The sequence below is a fragment of the Schistocerca gregaria genome, chromosome 10 (assembly GCF_023897955.1).
Source record: "Schistocerca gregaria isolate iqSchGreg1 chromosome 10, iqSchGreg1.2, whole genome shotgun sequence".
Classification (NCBI taxonomy): domain Eukaryota; kingdom Metazoa; phylum Arthropoda; class Insecta; order Orthoptera; family Acrididae; genus Schistocerca; species Schistocerca gregaria.
Window position 1 is genome coordinate 151,899,733 of NC_064929.1, and position 22,665 is coordinate 151,922,397.

At 41.6% G+C, this 22,665-nt stretch overlaps 1 protein-coding gene across 1 annotated transcript in view; it reads right to left on the reverse strand.

Annotated features, from left to right (window-relative positions):
• Positions 1–22,665, reverse strand: part of LOC126293423 (unconventional myosin-Ia) — a 693,376-nt gene that overhangs the window by 18,723 nt on the left and 651,988 nt on the right. The window contains exon 25 of the mRNA XM_049986646.1: positions 16,228–16,409. Within this exon, the coding sequence (XP_049842603.1) occupies positions 16,228–16,409 (182 nt within the window). The remainder of the gene's footprint in view (positions 1–16,227; positions 16,410–22,665) is intronic.

Genomic DNA, 22,665 nt, shown 5'->3' on the forward strand with positions numbered 1-22,665 from the left:
GCAGTTTCTAGAGAAAAACAGTTTTTCACAGAAGCTGGTTTTCAGTGACAAATCAACGTTTCAGGCACCTGCAAAGCTGAATCTATATAGTGTGTGTGTGTGTGTGTGTGTGTGTGTGTGTGTGTGTGTGTGTGTGTGTGTGAGAGAGAGAGAGAGAGAGAGAGAGAGAGAGAGAGAGAGAGGTGGGGGGAGTGAGGGAGAGGGGAGGGGGGCAGTCACAGAATATCCACATAAGATTGTGGAACATATTTGTGTTTCATCTAAAGTTAACTTTTCCTGAGCCACCTCTACTTGAAAAGTCAATAGCCTATTCTTCCTTGCAGAGAAATCTGAGACTGACTTTGTGTACCTGGGGATGCTGCAGCGAAGACCTATGACAAAATTTCAGCAGCATAGTGGAGACTTCATTTTGCCACAGTATGGTGCTCCACCACACTTTTTTTCAGGATGTTCATGATGATCCCGATTGTGAACTGCCTCAGTACAGGTGTTCTAAATGATTAATGGAAAATCTCATATTAAGATGTGAAACAAATACAAAGAAAGAGATAGAGGGGCTGGCCAGTACTTACCTCAGCTCAGTACAGCCAATAGATACACAAAACAGAACAGAAAATTTACGTATCCTAGCTTTTGGAACTTTGTTTCTTCGTCAGGGAGGAGAGAGGGGAGAAAAGGGGAAGAAGGGAAAGTGGATTCAGTTATTCACAACCCAGGTTATGAAGCAACACGGGAAAGGTAAACAGGGAGGGTAGCAAAGGTATATAGTATAGCGATAGTTGTTTATCTTTATACTATATACCTCTTTACTTCTGTAGGCATCCTCTTTATTTCTGTGTGCATCCTCTTCGGTTTAAAGCTGGCACAGTACTTACAGTAGAATATCTTTAGCTTCCCTCTGACACCCATGCCTCCATCTTTGCTACCCTCCCTGTTTATCTTTCCCCTGTTGCTTCATAACCTGGGTTGTGAGGAACTGAATCCACTTTCCCTTTTCCCCCTTTATCCCCTCTCTCCTCCCTGACGAAGGAACAAAGTTCCGAAAGCTAGGATACGTAAATTTTCCGGTCTGTTTTGTGTATCTATCGGCTGTACTGATCTGAGGTAAGTACTGGCCAGCCCCTCTATCTCTTTGTTAGTTTTTGTTTCAGTACAGGTGTTGTGTTGTGAAAATATAGTAATGACAGAGTATACTGACAACTACTGTATTTCTCGCCACAGAATTATATACATATCAACAAAATTTAATATGTCAGAGATATTTCTCTAAAGAATAAACAGGTAGTCTCTCAGTCGTAGCAAGTATATAATTTTGCAATGTCCTCCCTATCCTGGTCGACCTATAAAGGTACAACTGGCTGCACATGATGACTGATCATGTGATCTTCTGGTGTGCAGAGGATTCTTGTTCTTATCTTCTCTGGTAGTGATCTCTCTACTCTGGCCTTCCTACACATCTTGAGCACATATTCTCTTGAACCAGAATGATGTCTCCCAGATGGAATTTGATGGGTTGCCTTGGTGGACATTTTACTTCATGGAAGTTCTTCAGCTCCAACAGGTATTCTTTCATCCAAAGCTTCCAGAAGCTGTCCAGTAGCTGGTGTCTCAGCTGGATTTCTTTTGCTAGCTTCGTTTTCTATGTAGCTCTGGTCATGCTGGAATTGTTACAAGTTTCTCTCCAGTCAAAGAATGGGAAAGCATCTGTGCAATGCACCATCTCCTTGTTCTTCAGTACTAACCAAGGTGGTGTTCAGTTGTTCCTCTCTGAGCCTTGTGAGTCCCAAATATCTTTCACAGGCAATGGTTTATAATGCTCACCATTCTTTCCCACCATCCTCCCCACTGTGAACTCAGGGCCTATCACACAGAGAGATGATGTCGATGCACTGATCCCTTCTCATTTTCTGACTGGAGAGAAACTCGTAATGACTCCAACAGGAACACAGCCTAGAAAAAGGATTCTGACAGACAGCAAACTCTCCGACAGCTTTTGTAAACATTGGCTGAAAGAGTACCTGTTGGAGCTGATGAATTTCCATGAAGTTAAACATCCACTGCAAATGACTCATCAAATTCCACCCTGGAGACATCATTCTGGTACAAGAGGACATGCGCCCATGACAAATGTGGTGGCAGGTCAGAATAAAGAGAGCATTACCAGGGAAAGAAGAGAAGACAAGAACAACAATCCTCTGCACACCTGAATGTCACACGGTCAGGCATCCTCCAGCTGGTTGTACCTTTAGAGGTCAACCAGGATGGAAACAATGTTGTGGAATGAGATACTTGCTACGAGTGTGACACCATCCATTTATCCTCTGGAGGGATGTGTCTGACTTCTTGATTTTTGTTGGTATACTTAAGTAGTTCTGTGATGAGCAATAAATTTGTCTTTAATGTACTCTGTCCTTACTGTATTTTAATGACAGCCTTTTTTGATCCTGAAACCCAGATGGGAGTGAGCTGAGAAAAAAGGGACAGAACTAAGGGCAATCAGGACAACAGGAGGCAGCATGTATTTCTCGTGCAATGCAGGTAAGTGCAAATACAACATTGTAATATTTTTGTAGTACTACACAGGCTCTATGGCAGTATTTTCAGATGCTCAGTATACAAATGAGATAATGATTGTTGTTTGTGCTTCCATTGCTCTTTAAATCAAATCTTTCTTTTGCCCATAATGATAATATGCACTATTCTGGAATGCTACTGTGAACATGATCAGACATTGCCACATGTTATCAAATAACATGATGGACTGGATATAGTGGATAACAATTCAAGAGCACAACTGCACTGCCCAAAGGGGAATAACACAAGAGAAAGAGTGCACATTATACTCTTTGTAAGGGAAGTTGAAAGTTGACAGACACTGCAGAATGCAAGGATTATAAATGCCATAAAGAGAGAGTACAAGATGTTTTGCACTGGCTCACCAAACTAGATGAGAGGGGATCTATAACCTGTTAGATGATTACAAATATGAGGCAGACATTCTAAAATCCAAAGATTATACAGATGCCACAAATGCGATATTTCTCGGATGTCACATGACAGGGAAATAGCTTGCATCAGATGCCACAAATGTGATATTTCTCGGATGTCACATGACGTAGGGAAATAGCTTGCATCAAAGTTAAACATTTCCAAACCCCCCCACTGAATGGTACTATCTGTAACAATGAGTGTTCCTTCAGCTTCAATAAGACTTTTGCCAATCATTAGTCCTATTCAGGTTTTGTGGAGACATGGGCATGGTTCTGGGAGCAGTTTCATCAGTCGATCAACAACTACTCGTTGTTATCTGCTGTTAATAAATACATATTTCTTCCCGCCTATATTTCAGGAAAGCCAAAGCATTTAGTAGAAGGTATTGTGGAGACAGCTGAGACATGTACAGAAATGAAGAGGATCCTCCAATCTCATTATGACAACAAGGATTGGATAATTCAGGCCCACCTAGATTGCGGAGAAAAACACGAATGGATACAGCCGAGACCTAGTGCCGAAAATTCTCTATGCTTTTTCAGATAATATTTGCCACCATTGGATAATTGACGCTAAGTGTATGTGAGTATCCAAAATGGATATCTTGCATCTAATTAGTTTCTGAGCTTAGCAAAGGATTGGTAGGTCTTAATAGTGGTTAAAGCTGTGTTAGTTCCGTGTTGGCAGCCTGGAATGTTTTCATGTTGTCTGTATAATTTGTATGGGATAGGTCCATGTCATACAGTAAATCATTGGACTGCCATTAGAAACTTATCTACTGACCAGTCTGTACAGAGTTCTAGGTGTAGCACTCATATGCTAGTGCGTGTGAAAAGAGTGATAAGTGACTAGTACATTTCTCGTCACACTTTGATGAATAATGGTTCAGCAAAGTCTATCCTCATTATAGTGAATGGTTTAGTGAGCATAACTCATTCAAATGGTAGGGGTGCTTCAATATGTTGCCTTCGTGGGTTCTTCAGGATTTTACACAAGAAGCAACAGTGTAGGATTCTTTTGATTACCTGACGAGAGGAGGATCCAAAATTGAGTTTGCAAGTTTGGACAGTACGGAATGAATGCTAAAGTGACAGTAGCAGATGTGTGTCTCTCAAACAACCAGTGGTGTGAAATGATGGAAACTGACAAGGAGCACTGGATGTTTTTGTTCCCTGTCAAGGTTACTGTACTGCAGTTGACAACCTAGGCATATCAGTCCATCTTATGTGATAGTACTGTACTGTGCAGTCTTTGACTCTCCTGGTAGTGAAGTGCATGTAGTTCTCTTGCAAATGATTCTCTCTGGGGGTACTCATATCCATTTTTCATTGAGGCAGCTGACAGTTAAGCAGATGTAAAGTTTCCCAAAGATTTCTCTTTCTGATGAATATACATGTAGTATGAATGAGCCTCCAATATGAACTGAATTTAGATAGGTTCATGAGGGTAGTCATCATAAACATCAACAGAATTTGGCTATGGCTTTTCTTCATCTTCTCTTCAGGAGATAGTTGGCCCACTGTCAGAGTATCAGATCGCCAACACTCAGGCAGGTATGCAATCCATGGTGGTTCATGCCACCAGATTTTCAGGAGATGTATTTGACCTCTGAGGAGTCCTCGTGAAAGATGATCAACTGGGTTTTCTTGTCCTGAGCAGTGTCTCCATTGTGTGGGAGTATACAAGCTAATGTCTTCCATCTGTCTGCATCGCTGTGAATCCAGCTTAGTGTGACTGTAGCATCTGTCCACAGCATCGCATGAGCAGTTTTAAATTCTGTTGCACGGGAGAAGTAACACAGTAGTTGGATTCCCACTACTGCCGCTAAAGGTTCCAGTTGTGGCAAGGTCACAAGGTCATAGGAGTAAGTCTGTTCTTGCGACACACTATATTAGTGAGGACGTCATTCTCTAAGGCTTTAAGAGCTTACAGAACTGTTCCATATGCCTTTCTGGATGCATCACAAAACATGTAGACCTGTGCCAATGATGGTAAGCTGGATATCAAAGTCTGACAACTTTCTCCTAGGACCCAGTGCACAAGTTCACCCCAGCCAATTACCCTGCATCACCTGTCCTGAAATAACAATTTTCCACTGTCCTGAAATAACAATTTTCCAGTAAGAAAGATAGGCAAGAACAGTCCAAGTGGATCACTGAACCTAGCCATACACTGCAAGAGCTGATGTTTGGCGGCCTGGTCTTCGGGTGACTTTTTGGTTATTTTTCTGGGGTCAATAAAGTAGCCTACCTCATGTTCCAGTCTGCACATAAAACTTGATTCTGTATGTAGGGTTCTCACCCTTCAGCCTCCCAAATAGTCTGAAGCTGTTCAGAGCTGTAGCCCGTTTCAATAAGGGAATGCTCATCAATTTTATTAGTTCTACAAGTTCATAGTATATGGTGGTAACCAAATTATCAATTTCTACTGCAATCACAAAGTCGTTCATGTATGTATTCTTGTTTACAAGAGGCGCCATGGTGGGAAATGATGTCATACACTTATCAGCATGTTCTCTTACAGTTGCAAAGAGCAGAAAAGGACTGCAGGTCACACTGAGTGGGAGCCTTGTTAAGTGGTATTGTATTATGCTGTCCATCATTTGAAGATTTCCTGTTTTGTTTTGTTTGGTTCTGAAACAGAAGAATCAGGTCAAGTCTTTGTCTTCCTCATGTAAGACCAGTTGAAGGAACAACTGTGTATTATCTGTGACAGGGGCAGAGGAATGTTGTTGGAATTACAGTAAAATCTCTAGGATATCTAGCAGTAGATTCAGTCCTGCCTCTAGTACCTCACTGAGAGAAGGTGTGCTGCTTTCATGAGATGATGCATTGAAGACTCTCCTCCACTTAGTGTTCCCATGTTTCTCTTTGCTCACTGCATGATGAGTGAGATAAAACAATGTCTTCCTGAGAGTTGGATGGGAACTACCTCTAATTGCCCTTTGGTAATGTAGTCTAGTATTAAGTCATAGTACATTTACTTAAAGACTCTCGATGATGAAATTTTGCCCTCAGGTGGCTGAATTGTTTCTCTGCAGAAAGTTGTAGTGTAACATGACACTTTCATTAGGAAATTCCATGGTACACTCTTAAGGCTCTTTGAGAAAGGGGTGATATTCAGGTGAATGTAGAGAGAAAAATTATTACTTTATGTTAACTGAACTAGAGTGGAGCAAACCACTTTTGCTAGGCTTCTGTTTATGCAGAGCCAAGAATATAAGCAGAAGTTGCACCTCTTGTCGGCATGGGTGGAAACAGAAGTCGTCACTTGGTGGTGGATGTGTTATTCTGTGCAGCTGATGGTGGATATTAGCAATGAACTTTCTTTTAAATGTAATTAAATTGACTTATTCTATTTTATATTGACTAGAGAGGAGGAGGAGCCTGATGCTCATTGTAAAGTAAATTGTGTTCATTGTTAATTTGACACTATATGGCTGAAATGGTGGAACTCTGGTTATGAATGCTTTACATTACTGGAGGAGAAAAATGAGCTCTTTTTCCAGCTAATTCATGACACCTTTGGGGAGAGGATCGAGCATGGTGAAGAAATTGCTATCTGGGACTGAATAGCAGGACCAGTTCTACAAGATAAATTTATGAGTGACCATAGTATCCAGAAGAGCAAACAAAATCAAATCTACCAAAGTCTAGGTACACAACACAACCTATTACTTGGTAGTGTTTCATCCTGTTTTTTGGGTAGTGAAACCACTGCTCATTGATCCTGTATGCAGACAAATGCGCTGAACTCCTCAAGCAACCTAATGTCCTCGTTGCTCATGGATCAATCTCGACTGGCAATAATCCCTGTAGTCTCCAAGTCCCAAAAGCATCTGAAGAAGTCATTATCTGAGGACAGAGGAGATCAGTCAACATTAGCAAAATTCACCATGTTTTTATGCTCAGAGGCTCTTGACTTATTCTCATGAAGTATCCAGCCAACTATGGGAGGAACTAACACTAAAGAATCAGTTATGCACACTGGCAAACTATCTTTCACTGTTCTCTCCAGAAAAAAGGGTCTCCTATGAGAATCTGAATGCTGAATGGGAATATCTTCAGTCGAGTCAGTTTTTGGATTTGTTAGCACAATCTTATGGCATATGATAAACTCTTTACATGTTGTGGGTCAGGTGGCCAGTGTGAAATCACATGAAGACTTTCAAAGGCAGTGAGTGACACCGAAGAATTCTTCCAAAGGCCCCTCCAATTAAACTGAACAATTCTGTGGTACCGTGAAGCTGTAGGCTTTGATTCAAATGAACAAACAATTAATTCTCGTTGAACCACAGTCTGGAGTTCCAAATCAGAAATTTTGCCATGAAGCTGGACTGACTTTCAGCATCCAGCACACATCGATTTGTCTGCTTAGTCCTCCAAGCCCTGAGATGCATACTTGTACTGTCGAAGGTATGTGAATCCATGGGGAGCAACAACTATTTTTCCCATGGAGGTAATGTAGGTTTGGGCTGTAGGTATCTTAATATCCTTTCCTTCATCACAAATGGACTTATGGTGCAGCTCTCTATTCTTAGCACTCCGAGCCTTTTCCTTCTTCTTGCAATCTGAAACTATACATCCACATTCAAGGCAAAGAAAACATTTGTTTGCTCATTTCAATTTATCTATTCAATCACTGACACATATGGCTGCAAGATTCACAAAAGACCCAGGATAGATCTTGAGCTATAGTATCTTTCTGGGTTAGTCTTTTAGATTTCCCATGCATGTGGAGTGCGACAGCAGTGGGGGAAGTCCTAGAGGTAGTAGAAATATCACCATGTATTTTCTATGTGGTAAGTGCCCCATCTTGTTCTGCACTCAGAAACTCCATCAGCTGCAAAATATCCCCTTTGAATACTTTCGTGTGCTTGGTGTGAATTATCCAGTGGCGGCAAACGTCATCGAGAAAAGCACGGAGAATTTTCGGCATGAGGACTCGCCCATATCTGTTCACATTCTTCCCCAAGAGCCCAGAGAGCTTGAATACTTTACTGGCATTCAATGAGCAGTGAACTGAGTGCCTCTGGCATGGCCATCTGAATGGATTTTATGACTTCTACATAATCTAGGTGGATCTAATTTATCCAATCCTTGTTGGCATAATGAGATTGGAGAATCCTCTTCATTTCTGCAGATGTCTCAGCTGCCACTGCAATACCTTGCACTAAATGTTTTGGCAAACCTGAAAGATAGCTGCAAATAAATACATGTTTGTTGATGGTAAATACCAATGGGTTCCTGTCAAGCAACTGATCAGACTGCTCCCAAAACTGTGCCCATATCTCCAGATCACCTGAAAAGGGCTCAAGTTTGATCGTCGGAACTCTTACTGAAGATCAAGAAACATTCATTGATATGGACTGTAATGTGGGGGTGTCGAAAATGTTTCAATTTGATGCACATTCTACAACCAGTTTCTCTATTTTATGTACTTGAGAAATAGCATATTTTGTGGCTTCTATAGAATCTTCATACTTTTTTAGTGTCTGCTGTGTACTCATTATCATCATCTAACAAGTCATGGATTGCCCCCACCCTCCCCCCTCATCTAGTTTGATGAGCTGGTCCAAATGTCTAGTGGTTTCTGTTTATAGTATTTATAATCCACAATTTCCACAGTGTACGTCAACTTTTCAACTTCTGCGATGAAGTGCATTATGTTCATTCTTTCTCTTGTGTGTTTCCTCTTTGGGCCATGTAATTGTGCTTCTGAACTGTTATCTGTCATATCCAGTCCCTCACATTATTCATTAAGGTATGGCAGTGTTGGCTCACAATCAGCAATTGCTGAATGAGCGATATCTGAAGATCACTAGTCTGTGTGGTAGAACAAACAGCTGTCCTTTGGCTGCACAAGTTACATATGTATTTGCAGTAGCATTCCAGAACAGTGCAAATTACCATAATGAGTGAAAGAAAGGTTTGATTTAAACAGCAATGGAAACACAAATAATATACACTATTTCACTTATAACCTGAGCATCAAAAGTGCTGCCACAGAGCTTGACAGTATATATTACAATGTTGCAGTTGTACTTACCTATGTTGTCCAGTTCACTCTTAGTTCTGCCTCTTTCTTCTCAACTCACTCCTCCTGGGTGTTGTGAAAATATAGTAATGACAGAGTGTACTATAAACAAGTGTATTTCTCATCACAGAATTATATATATCAACAAAAATCAACAAGTCAGAGATATCCCTCCAAAGAATAAACAGACAGTCTGTCACTTGTAGTAGGTATCTCATTCTGCAACAGTTGGATTGAACAAGCTTACAATCAAGACTCTGCTCTTCTTCCGTGGCCCAGTGGTCACCTGACATAACTCTGTGATTTTGTCTTATGGGATTACGTCAAAGGTCATGTGCTCCTCCCTTCACTGACACTTAAAATTGGAAGAATTGCAAGGAATGATAGTTACTGCAGTTGCTGATATTGACTGTGACATGTTGGGACTTGTATGGCATGAATTTGACTATTGTATTCAAATTTGCTGTGTCCCAAATGGCATCCAAACTCAGCATCTGTAATTTGAGCTAAAAAATTGGAGAGACGCTCTACCCTCTGATATGTGTGTCTCTTCTGTATGTCTTGCAGTTTTTGCACAGTCATCTGTATAGTCTTCTGGAACCCTAGAGGTACTTGCGAATACCGTGTATTTTTGTACAGTGTCACCCCTCTACAGATCTTAAACACCCTGTTGTTTCCTTTCTGGAAGACAGGGACAATTATTTCTTCCTTACAATCTTTTGGGGAGATGTAGACAATGTAACATTGTCACAAGATGAATAAATAACTCAATCAACAAATCAATCAAAGGGCAGAGTACAATACCACAAACCCATACAGAAACTTTTTTAAATTCAGTTTAAATCTCCTGTACTTGGAAATTGATGGCATATGGACCATCTATTGCATGCTCAAAGAAAGGTTATGGGAGATTAATTACAAGATATAAAGAGAAGAGCAGCTCCCAATGATGACAAGCTATGTTATTGAAATATTGTGACAAGACAAACATAAAAGCATACTCAAAAGGGCAAAGTGTGATGATGTTACTCCTTCAGGCAATGCTGCTAGAGAACAAAATCTAAGCTGTTGCAGTAAAGATCTAAAGTAAAGACAACATGTGCTGCTTGCCAGGTATGGCTTCAATATTCCGAGATATGACACTGTCGTCAAGCAGTGTTTGCGTGTCCAGTGTGAAGAAAGGACTCAGAAGGTGGCCGCCTATCTCATAGAGAGGGAAGAGGAAAACTGCAAATGATGCTTGAAGATCACCTTCACATTTCTATTGAGTCGTTAATGAGGGAGGTGGGAATCAGTCAACAATCAGCGACAGTAATTGATGACAAGCTTCCCAGTATGTCAGAGGTCTATACACAGTGGGTACCCTAGATAAAACAGAGCCAAAAGGAAGTAAAAGGCGAAATGTTACATCCTTACCACCCTGGTTCTGATAAACTTCTTTCAAACCTGATCACCAGAGATTAAAGTTAGATGTATTGTTATTGTCCTGAGACCAGACAGCAGATCAAACATTGGAGATACTCAGGACTGACACCATCAAAAAAGGATGAGGCAAAAGTCATCAGGGAAGGTTGTATCGAGTGTTTTTTTGGATTGTCATGGGGTGCTATGCTTGTATATGCTAGATAATTACTGGACAATATTACTGTAATCATTTGGTGAGGTAGCAGAATGCTGATGAGCAAAACTGTCAGAAAGATTCTTTCCTGCACAACAATTCACCAAAATATTCCCAACAGTACAAAAAGACATAGCTGACATTCATTTTTTCATTGTGCTCCATAGTTCACATCAGGAATGTGGAACACGTTAAGTTATAAATTAACAAAAGAAAAAGAAATCATAGAAACTTTATCTGTGCAGTGTATTAACTGTCACTGTACTGCTTATGCTAATTAAATTCAATGAAGTAAATAAGAAACAAAGCTATCACTATGTAAGAAATTGTTGCTGCCTCAGTTATATTCAGTAACTGGCATTTATCTCCTGTCACCAGCTTAATACTTTTTCTTTATGATATTGGTATTATGCAGCTTTTGGATGTAAAATTTTGTATCGTCCTCTATATTCCTCCATCTGACATATAGTGAGTTCTTCCTGTTTTCTCATGTCAACAGCAAACTGGGTGGTAGGCAGTTTATGGGCACAATGAGTTACAGGAAAGGTGTAGAAGTTCTTTAGTTTTTTATTGTGAGCAGCCACCTGATCATTAATTTGTGAATATGTGGAGAGGGACTAATTGACACACTTCATTGTTCCCACAATAATACAAATGATATCACTGTCCTTCATTTGGCAACGAATGAAAAAGGTAAAGAACGCACAAGTCAGTTCAATAGAATGACCAATATACAGTGTGACCCACAGGAAATAGTAAATTTTCAATTGATCTTCTCACTAAGACATAGATGTGCTCGTGTAATCTAACGCCTCCAATCAGACCCACATGGTATGCCTTTCAGTTCAGTATGGAAAGTTCACCAGTGCTGGTGCATACTGAGGCAGTGGAGGAGTTCTGTCATGTACAGACCATTGCAGCTGTCCAATGTGCAATGTGCTGTGGAAGAGACTGCCATTTCCATGTTCCAGACAGGAGGAGGTCCATATCCTGATGGATAATACAGTAATTCAAGATGGGTTCTGTAACCAATGTGAAGCGTAAGGGATCTGAAATGACATTTCGAGCATCAGAAAATATCTGACAAATTTGTGCAGCTCTGCAATGAAGCCCACAGTTATTTGTCCATGGCCACTGCAGAACAGTAAAAATATGTCACATGTATTTACAGAGGATTGTGAAAGTATAAAGTGAGTAGGGGGAATTTCTGCACAATATTATTGGACATAATTGACAAGGCTGGCACATTTCTGAAAATTCTTGTGATGTCTGATGAGACAAACTTTCATCAAATAGGTTTGTCAATAAATAAAACTTTGATTATCACTCAGACAGTAGCGTACAGATCATTTGAGAAAATGCCCTGGGTAGCACAAATGCCTTTGTCCAGTGTATTATTCGAGAGTCCACTGGAACCATAAACGACAGTGGTTGGCCAGTGAGTGTCAGTTCTGAGCAGTATGATGCCATGATTAACAACTTTTTCAAAATATCCACGGGTGTACTGCCGGTCTATAGTGTCCAACGGGCACAATATTTCGGCGATCAAACATGTCGCTATCATCAGGTGAACTGATGGACTGAGCTCCTGTGAACGCGCTTGCACGGAGATCTGTACGCTATGGCTGCTCAGGGGGAACTGGGTTCGGTCGCAGCGGCAGCCGATTTAAATACCGTCCGCCCGCGGCGCGCTCCCTCCACCATCCGCGCCCCACGCCACGGTAGCGCGGTGGAACAGATTGCGATGGCGTCTGAGATGACGTCGGTGTGATGGCATGCGTTGTGACGACCACGGCGGACAGAGCCATCACACCGACGTTATCTCAGACGCTGTCGCAATCTGTTCCACTGCGCGTGGACGGCGGAGGGAGCGCGCCGCGGGTGGAGGGTATTTAAATTGGCTGCCGCCGCGACCAAACCCAGTTCCCCCTGAGCAGCCATAGCGTACGGATCTCCGTGCTGGCACGTTCACAGGAGCTCAGTCCGTCAGTTCACCTGATGATGGCGACATGTTTGAACGCCGAAATATTGTGCCCGTTGGACACTATAGACCGGTAGTACACCCGTGGATATTTTGATTATCAAATATGCCGGGAGAAACTCAAGAATCACAACAACTTTTTCATCCCAGAGCTGCAAGGAGATTGCTGTCTAAAAGCAACACTCAGCAACATGGAGCTAAAGCCCGTAGGGCCCGAAGTTCAGTGACAGCACAAAGGCGCCACTTGCCATTTTGACTACTCTCACGATTTGGCGATATTCCACTGCTGGTGAGATCATATCTTTCACTCTCTGGTTTTTCTCTGTGGAGTTATCTCAAGATCAAAGTTTTTTAATAGTGACTACAATACTGATGAGCTGAAATCCACAAGGCAGGAAGAGATGACATTATTCATCAAGAAATGAATGAGAATGTAGTGAGGAGCTTCTGCAAACACCTTCAGCAAAGTATTGCCAATGAGGAAGACATTTGTATGAAGCACCTTTTAAGAAATAAACTTCTACGAGGGGGAGTTGGAAAACAAGTTTCCCCTTTCGACTGTGGGCAGAGTTGTGTGATATGGGCGAAAGACGACACGGCAGGTGAACACCCACGTGCAAGACACTGATACACCATTGGGTAGAGGTTGCCCGCAATCAAGCAGATGGCGGAGGCCAGCCGCTCGGTCTTTTCCCGGAGCTATGGAGAGAAGGTGCGTTTTGGAGTCATGGTCAAAGGTGGAAGTGAGAGCTGTTATCTGCTATGAATGGGCTCATGGAGTATGAGGCACAGAAATTCATAGCCACCTTGTTGCGATGTATGGGTCAGGTGTGATGTCAAGGCAAATGGTGAGGAGATGGCGTCAGCAATTCAGTGACGGACGTCAGCAAGAGCAGGATTTGGGCAGACGCGCACAGCCACTACAGATTCAGATGTTAGGAAGGTGGATGACATGATTAAAGCAAATTGGTGGATCACTATCGATAGAGTAGCGGCAGAACTTGAAATCGGACATGAGCAAGCTCACATGATCATCCACGACATTCGTTGATACAGGAAGGTGTCTGCACTATGGGTGCCCTGCCAACTGACTCCGACACACATGGAATAGTAAATGGCATTCATGGTGGAACAGCTTGTGCATTACCATGTATCTGGCAATGACCCTCTGTTTCGGATTGTGATGGGGGATGAAACGTGGCTCCACTATTACATGCCCAAATCGAAGGCCACATCCATGGAGTGGAAACATCCGTCGTCACCTGTCGGAAAGAAGTTCAAAAGCACTCTGTCTGCAGGTAAACTGCTACTCACCATTTTCTGGGACACCAAAGGAGTTTTGCTGCTGAACTTTCTGAAGGATGCTGCGCAGTACTGTGCCACTCTGTTGATTTGAAAGAGATGATTCGGAAAAAGCGGCTGGGTCTTCTCAGATCCGGTGTTCTGCTGTTGGATGATAATGTGAGACCACACATGGCGACAGCAACACAAAATCGTATTGCAATTCTTGGTTGGGAGTGCCTACACCATCCGCCTTACAGTCCGGATCTTGCACCATCTGTTCCCTGCTTTGAAGAAGACTCTCGGCGGAAGGTACTTTGGCAGTAATGCTGATGTCAAACAAGCTGTTCAACGCTTCTTACATATGCAGCACACTGATTTTTTCCTGAAAGGCTTTTTGAAGCTTATAAAGTGGTATGACAAATGTCTCAAAGTACTTGAGAATTATGTAGAAAAATAAAGATATGTCTTATCTTTAATGTCTCATTCTCTTTTTTTTCCTTTCACACACAACTCTGATCACAGTCGACAGGGGAAACTTATTTTCCAACTCCCCCACGTATCTCGCTTTTCAGTAAACGTAATGTGTGTAGAAAAGTTACCTGTAAGTTAACTGTATTATGAAACCGACAGATTGCTAACCATTGCAAATATGTCTTGTTGAGCTCCAGAGAGTCACAATGAAATGACTGTTACACATCAGCTTTTGGCCAAAGCCCTCTTCAGAAAGGAAAAGAGGAAACAGACACATTGACACAAGCAAGCACACCTCACACACAAGTGATTGCTATCTCTGGCACTGCCTCCAATACAGCCTGCCACCCAGGGATGGCATATCTCTATTTACAAGAACTCTCTTTCCCGGTATGCTGAGGGCCTCACAAAGACCTTCACAGACAGGCACTGTCTCCCAGATCTAATCAGCAAACACAATTCCCATGCTATATCCCCACACACACCCCGTCCTCCCACCAACTCTACAAAGGAAAGCCCCTTTTGTCACTTAATACCACCCCGGACCGGAGCAACTGAACCACATCCTTCATCAAGGTGTTGATGATTATCTATCATCATTCCTTGAAATGAGGGACATTCTACCCAAGATCCTTGCTGCCCATAGTTGTTCTGTTGCCCTCCCAACCTCTGCATCATTCTAGTCCATCCCAATGCCACCCAATGCCAACCCAGGTGCAAGACCTGCTCAATCCACCCACCCAGCAGTTCCTATTCTAGTCCTTTCAGAGCCTTATGCTACCCCATCAGAGGCTGGACCACCTGCAAAAGCAGCCATGTCACATAAAAATTCTACTGCAATAATTGCACAGCTATTTATACTGGCATGACTATGAACCAGCTGTCCACCTGGATGAATGGCCACTGTCAAATTGTGGATAACAGCAAAGTGTAGCACCCTGTGGCACAACATGCAGCTGAACATAACATCCCAGATTTCAATGCCTGCTTCACAACCCGGGCCATATGGACCCTCAGCTCCACCACCATCTTTCCTGAACTGCACAGTTGGGAGTTATCCTTACAATACATTATCTGCTCTCGAAATCATCCTGGCCTCAATCTACAGTAACCTACAATCCCTATACCCTCCACCCAATAGTTCCTACCCCCTCTGTCCAATGATCTGCCAATTCAAGTCCCCTCATCTTCATTGTACACTACTCTGATTTCCCATCTAGTCTCCAAATGCCCCCACCCATGCCCTGTTATACCTCCCCATTCCCATTCCCATACTGGATTGCTGCTCCTGCTTGACACAATATAGTACATTCTCACTGGAGCTGCAGGAGGTAGTCACGTGTGTGTAAGTGTGCTTCCTTGTGTAAATGTGTATGTGTTTCTCTTTCGCTTTCTGAAGGAGGCCCTGGCTGAAAGCTCAATGTGTAACAGTCTTTTCACTATGCCTGTCTGCAACTCAACGTGTCATCTTCACGGTGAGTAGCAATCTATCCTTTTCATAAAGTTATTGATATTCCAACCTCGACTTTTTGTTATCCGTTAAGTTATATTAGTGTAAATATACAGCAAACCTCATAATAAACTATTCCCACTGTGGCACCCTGTGCACAGAATATTAAAATAATTCAGTGAATACAATCTACCAGCCACTATGCAATGGCTACAAGTAGAATGATACAGAAATTTAGACGAATATTTGTAGATATGAAATGGAGAGGGGGGGGGGGGGGGGGGGGGAGAAAGAAAGTGTGGTGGGGATCTGTAGGTACCAGGTGCACATATATTTCTGATGTACACGGCACAAGTAAATGTCACTGCCTTGCAAATTTCAGGGAATGATACTCACTCAGTACTGATGTTGACCTCAGGGGGTTTTCCGACAGCATTCTGGATGACGAGGAATAGCTTTGTCACAATTTCGATGACATGGCCTGTCTGGAAGATGAAGTCGCCTTTCTTCTTCCCGAGGTCACTCTGAAACAGGCATCCCGGGATGTTCTGGTGGCTCGCATCAGAACTGGGGCTCAACTGTAACAGGAACCAACAGGGGCTGCGCTGCTACACTACGCTACTCTACAGGACACTACAGAAAGTAATACATGTTCAAGAGGCCTGCTACAGAGATCACCAGTACCAAATATTTCTACATTTGGCTCCAAATACTTCAATACCTGCAACAATAGGGTGTGGGGGGGGGGGGGGGGGGGGGGAGAAATCTACTCACAAACTGTTAAACACACAAGCTCAACTATGATACACTACCATCATCAACCACTAAATTCTGGCTAATTTGTAAATAAAAATTGGGCGTTGACTATATATGGTTGACAAAAAGCTTTAATACGAACAACGGTAAATGGAAAAATACATCAATCAGAAAGTTTACTGTATGTTACATTCAATTTCTGTCCAGTGGATCTTTTCTTACCATACTCTTATGTTTCAGTCAAAGCAACAATCTAAGTAATGCACTATCTGCCACAAAAATACAGTTTTGAACAGAGCACGACCCCCTAGACGCATCACATTTTACTCTCATATTAATAACAATGAAATCCAAAGAAGGGGAATTAGAGGTTAGCAAAGTATAAAACCTTGCAAGGAAAATTGCAACTAGAAACAGGGCATGTGTACAGTTGCATTAGAATTAGTGCAACCCCGGCTCTGTAAAGAATCGAACACCCATATATAAAACAACTTATGTGTTAAATATTTGATATTAAAGCTACAGATGCATAAAATTTTACGTAAGGTCTGAAATTATGTTGACAGTTTTCTGGAAGTTTTTAAGTGCTCTCATTATGAAAAAGTATTTGAGCATATTCTCGATAATTTGTGCTCCATTTTAAGCAAAATCTAGTTTTTCACACATCTCAATGTTTGTAATGTCATATCTCCTAAAGTATGTGTCACATAATGGTACAATTTTGCAGGTATACTAAGTGATATATGTGGCTACTGTGTAAAATGTGTTGCAAATACTGTTATTAGTGATAAATTAAAATGCCGTGCCTTGTGCAGCAGTTTTACTGCATTATTGAAAATACACTAATGGCCATTAAAACTGCTACACCATGAAGACGACGTGCTACAGACGTGAAATTTAACCGAAAGAAAGAAGATGCTGTGATATGCAAATGATTAGTTTATCAGAGCATTCACACAAGGTTAGCACCGCTGGTGACACCTACAGTGTGCTGACATGAGGAAAGTTTCCAACCGATATCTCATACACAAACAGCACTTGACCGGCGTTGTCTGGTGAAACGTTGTTGTGATGCCTCATGTAAGGAGGAGAAACGCGTACCATCACATTTTCGACTTTGATAAAGGTCGGATTGTAGCCCATTGAGATTGCAGTTTATCGTATCGTGACACTGCTGCTCGCGTTGGTCGAGATCCAATGACTGTTAGCAGAATATGGAATCGGTGGGTTCAGTAGGGTAATACAGAATGCCGTGCTGGATCCCAATGGCCTCGTATCACTAGCAGACGAGATGACAGGCATCTTATCCTCATGGCTGTAATGGATGGTGCAGCCACGTCTCGAACCCTGAGTCAATAGATGGGGACGTTTGCAAGACAACAACCATCTGCACGAACAGTTCGACGATGTCTGCAGCAGCATGGACTATCAGCTCGGAGACCGTGGATGTGGTTATCCTTGACACTGCATCACAGACAGGAGCGACTGTGATGGTGTACTTGACGATGAACCTGGGTGCACGAATGGCAAAACGTCATTTTTTCGGATGAATCCAGGTTCTGTTTACAGCATCATGATGGTCTCATCCATGTTTAGCAACATCATGGTGAACGCACATTGGAAGCGTGTATTCATCATCGCCATACTGGTGTATCACCCAGCGTGATGGTATGGGGTGTCATTGGTTACACATCTTGGTAACTTCTTGTTGGCATTGATGGCACTTTCAACAGTGGACACTACATTTCAGATGTGTTACGACCCGTGGCTCTACCCTTCATTCGATCCCTGTGAATTTCAGCAGGATAATGCATGACCACATGTTGCAGGTCCTGTAGGGGCCTTTTTGGATACAGAAAATGTTCGACTGCTGCCCTGGCCAGCACAACCCAAGATCTGTCATCAATTGAAAACGTCTGATCAAACTGGCTCGTCACAATACGCCAGTCACTACTCTTGATGAACTGTGGTATTGTGTTGAAGCTGCATGGGCAGCTGTACCAGTACACGCCATCCAAGCTCTGTTTGACTCAATGCACAGGCGTATCAAGGCTGTTATTACGGCCAGAGGTGGTTGTTCTGGGTACTGTTTTCTCAGTATCTATGCACCCAAATTGTGTGAAAATGTAATCACATGTCAGTTCTAGCAAAATAAATTTTTCCAATGAATACCGGTTTATCATCTGCATTGTTTCTTGGTATAGCAATTTTAATGGCTAGTAGTGTATATGAAAGACAAAAGAAATAAAATTTCTGCTGCCCCTGGAGCCATGAGCCAGGAAACGAAACTGGGACTGTGTAGTATGAACAATGAATTGGGTTAGCCATTTAGTAATATAGATAGTAAAGAACTGGCTGTGACTCATTCAAATGAACCATTCCGGCATTCAGCTAAAGTAATTTAGAGAAATAATAGAAACTCTAAATTCCACAAGATTTAGTATGTAGATATAGGACATCTGCAAGTGAGAGGCATGATAATCATTCAGAGAGATCTGCTTCAGTTGTATTAATTATTTATTCAAACCACAACTGGTTTCGGGATGTTAAAATCCCATCTTCTGGTGAATGAAACTGTGACATCAAAGGAGAGCAGGAAAGAAATAGAATACAACACATCTGTAAAAACTAGAAGAGCAGACTAGCGATACAAGGTGACTCTCTTATTGTATTCGGTAATGCGGAACACTCAGTCTTGGCAAAACTAGAAGAAAAGGAGAGGGTCTAATAATGAAACAGACCTAAAAATATTACAGCTGGGAGGGGAGGATGAAGGTAAAAGAAACCGAGAGCAAACACTGTATTCACACTGTCTGCCGTCGAGCATCCACACAGTGTGAACGTGAACTGAGACTGAATGGAGGTCTGGAAATGCATTTTATCACACCGTATAATTTAGGGTGCTCAACCTCATCATTCTCATTTGTTATTTCATTGCTTACATTACCACACTCACATTTTAGATTTGTGTTGGTTTTTATGTATTTCATTTTACGTCACTCGAGCCAATATATCATAAATGTGATTATTTACTTAGCATGTCTATGTTGCCATTAATTTTTATCACTGTTGTTACTGTTTTTATCCCTCATAAATTCATTTTGTCTGTATGCCATTGCTTTGTTCTGTAAAAAGTCACATTTTGTTACACATTTGAGAGTTATTTTGCCACAATCCATACCACAGCTTGATCATATTCTGTCACACTACTGGCCATAAAAATTGCTACACCACGAAGACGACATGCTAAAGACGCTGACAGGAAGAAGATGCTGTGATATGCAAATGATTAGCTTTTCAGAGCATTCACACAAGGTCGGCACTGGTCGCGACACCTACAACGTGCTGACATGAGGAAAGTTCCCAACCGATTTCTCATTTACAAACAGCAGTTGACCAGCATTGCCTGGTGAAACATTGTTATGATGCCTCATGTAAGGAGGAGAAAAGCGTACCATCACATTTACGAATTTGATAAAGGTCAGATTGTAGCCTATCACAATTGTGGTTTATTGTATCATAAACACTGCTGCTTGCGTTGGTCAAGATCCAATGACTGTTAGCAGAATATGGAATTGGTGGGTTCATGAGAGTAATACGGAATGCTGTGCCAGATCCCAAGGCCTCGTATCACTAGCAGTCAAGATGAGAGGTATTTTATCCACATGGTTGTAACAGATTGTGTAGCCACATCTTGATCCCTGAGTCTACAGTGATGGTATGGGGTGCCATTGATTACGTGTCTCGGTCACCTCTTGTTCGCATTGACGGCACTTTGAACAGTGGACATTACATTTCAGATGTGTTACGACCTGTAGCTCTACCCTTCATTCGATCCCTGTGAAACTCTACATTTCAGCAGGATAATGCATGACGGCATGTTGCTGGTCCTGTGAGGGCCTTTCTGGATACAAAAAATGTTTGAATGCTGCCCTGGCCAGCACAACCTCAGATCTCTCACGAATTTAAAATGTCTGGTCAATGGTGGCTGAGCAACTAGCTCATCACAATACACAAGTCACTACTCTCGATGAACTGTGGTATCGTGTTGAAGCTGCATGGGCAGCTGTACCTGTACACACCATCCAAGCTCTGTTTGACTCAATGCCCAGGCATGTCAAGGCTGTTATTACGGCCAGAGGTGGTTGTTCTGGGTACTGATTTCTCAGGACCTATGAACTCAAATTGTGTGAAAATGTAATCACATGTCAGTTCTAGTATAATATATTTGTCCAATGAATGCCCGTTTATCATCTGCATTTCTTCTTGGTGTAGCAATTTTAATGGCCAGTAGCGTACGTTTTTAAATTCAATTTTAATGGCCAGTAGTGTATGTTTTTAAATTAAGTATTGTACGCTCTCAGAGCAGTTAGTCCATATTTTCTATATCATCACTGATAACATCAGTTTACTTGATTGTACATCACTAGCAGCACCTATGCCACACCGTGCCTTCACACCTCCAGCATGATCCTCCACTTGGTTGTGGTTTGTGATTATACCGTGTGGCTGCCCGATAATGCAGAGAGTGAGTACAGTCTTTGTTCTGGTTTCTGTTTCCTCTGTCCCACCCAGCTGGATGTTACATTTTTTTGTCTATCTGATTATTAGGCTCTCTCCTTTTTTCTAGTTCCACCAAGAGGCAGTGATTTGGAGCCCTTGCACTGAAGAGTCTGACCACATGTTATGCACCACCGAATACAGTAAGTGAGTCACCCTGTTTTGCTAGTATGCTCCTCTGGTTTTTACAGATGTTGCTTTAGATTTCTTGCCTCCTTCTTTTGCATGTTACATTTTCATACACCTGAAGGTGGGATTTTAAAATCCTAAAACTGGTTGTGGTTTGAATAAATAATTAGTACAACTGCAGTGGATCTTTCTAAATTAATTATTAAAACTCTAAATCTTGAAGACAAGAGATTTGAAGATTTAATCCTGCCCTTTTTGTATACAATTGTGAGATACCTTCTCATGACTAATGATTAACAAATTACCACCTGTAACAGATAATAATCACTGAGAGACAAATATTATCTGAACAACGGAAATGGAAAAATATGTGGGAAGTATCAAAAAGCACAGCCAAACACATTATTCACACACAGTACATTAATTGTGGAAAAAATGTGGAAATACAAAATACCACCAAACTATATGAAATGCTTTTCCATGAAATGTCAAAACATTTTCTGAGTTACTTATGGTTAAGTTGTGGTTATTAAGCTACCGTTACAATGAGTTTTCAAATATGTTTCTATTTGCAACTTTGTTTCTGAGACCACAACACATGCTGATATTCACGAGGGAATATCCTTGGCCAGAGAATATAGTGCATCCTTGGCCAGCACTACATTTATTCAGTGATGTGGTTTGTGGTAAGAACTCTAGATGTATAAAGTATGTAATATTCATATCAAAGGAAATGTTGTTAAACTGTATTGGGTCATAATACCAATGATATGTATGGTTTTATGTCAGAAATAGTGTGTGCTGTGCACTGTTGTTTCCTACTGTTACACGGGTTCAAAGACACTGGAGCAACTGCAGTGGACTTGCTGCAACAATTGTGCCATTGAAAGTTCGTACACACAAAGCCAATGGCTGTGGCCTGTTGAAAGATGTCATCATTGGGACTGCAGCCTTTCCTTATTGTAGAGAAAGATATTGTACCGTAGAAAGAAAAAACAGGACTAGCTTTGTATGATCTTCATTCAGTTGTTCCTTGGTTGCATTCACAGCATTAAATTGTTCTCATACACATGAGCAACCAAGGTTTCTGTTATTACATTGATGATACAAATTTATTATGAAGAATGAATAAAAAGTGAACAGAAGATGTTATTAATAGAAATTTGAAATCTGTGTTGAGAAATTATTTGATGCAAGAGTGTTTGTTCTAGATGTTAATTGTGTTAAATCTTATCTATTCCATGTCACTGAACAGAAGCCAAATCATTAATTGAGTGAGGCCGAGAAAAAAAGGAAGTGGGCTATATTCGAGACTGATGATTTTTGGTGAAGTGACTTTGGGTGTGGGTGGTAGTATTAACATCCACAATCAACTCTGAAAGGCTATTA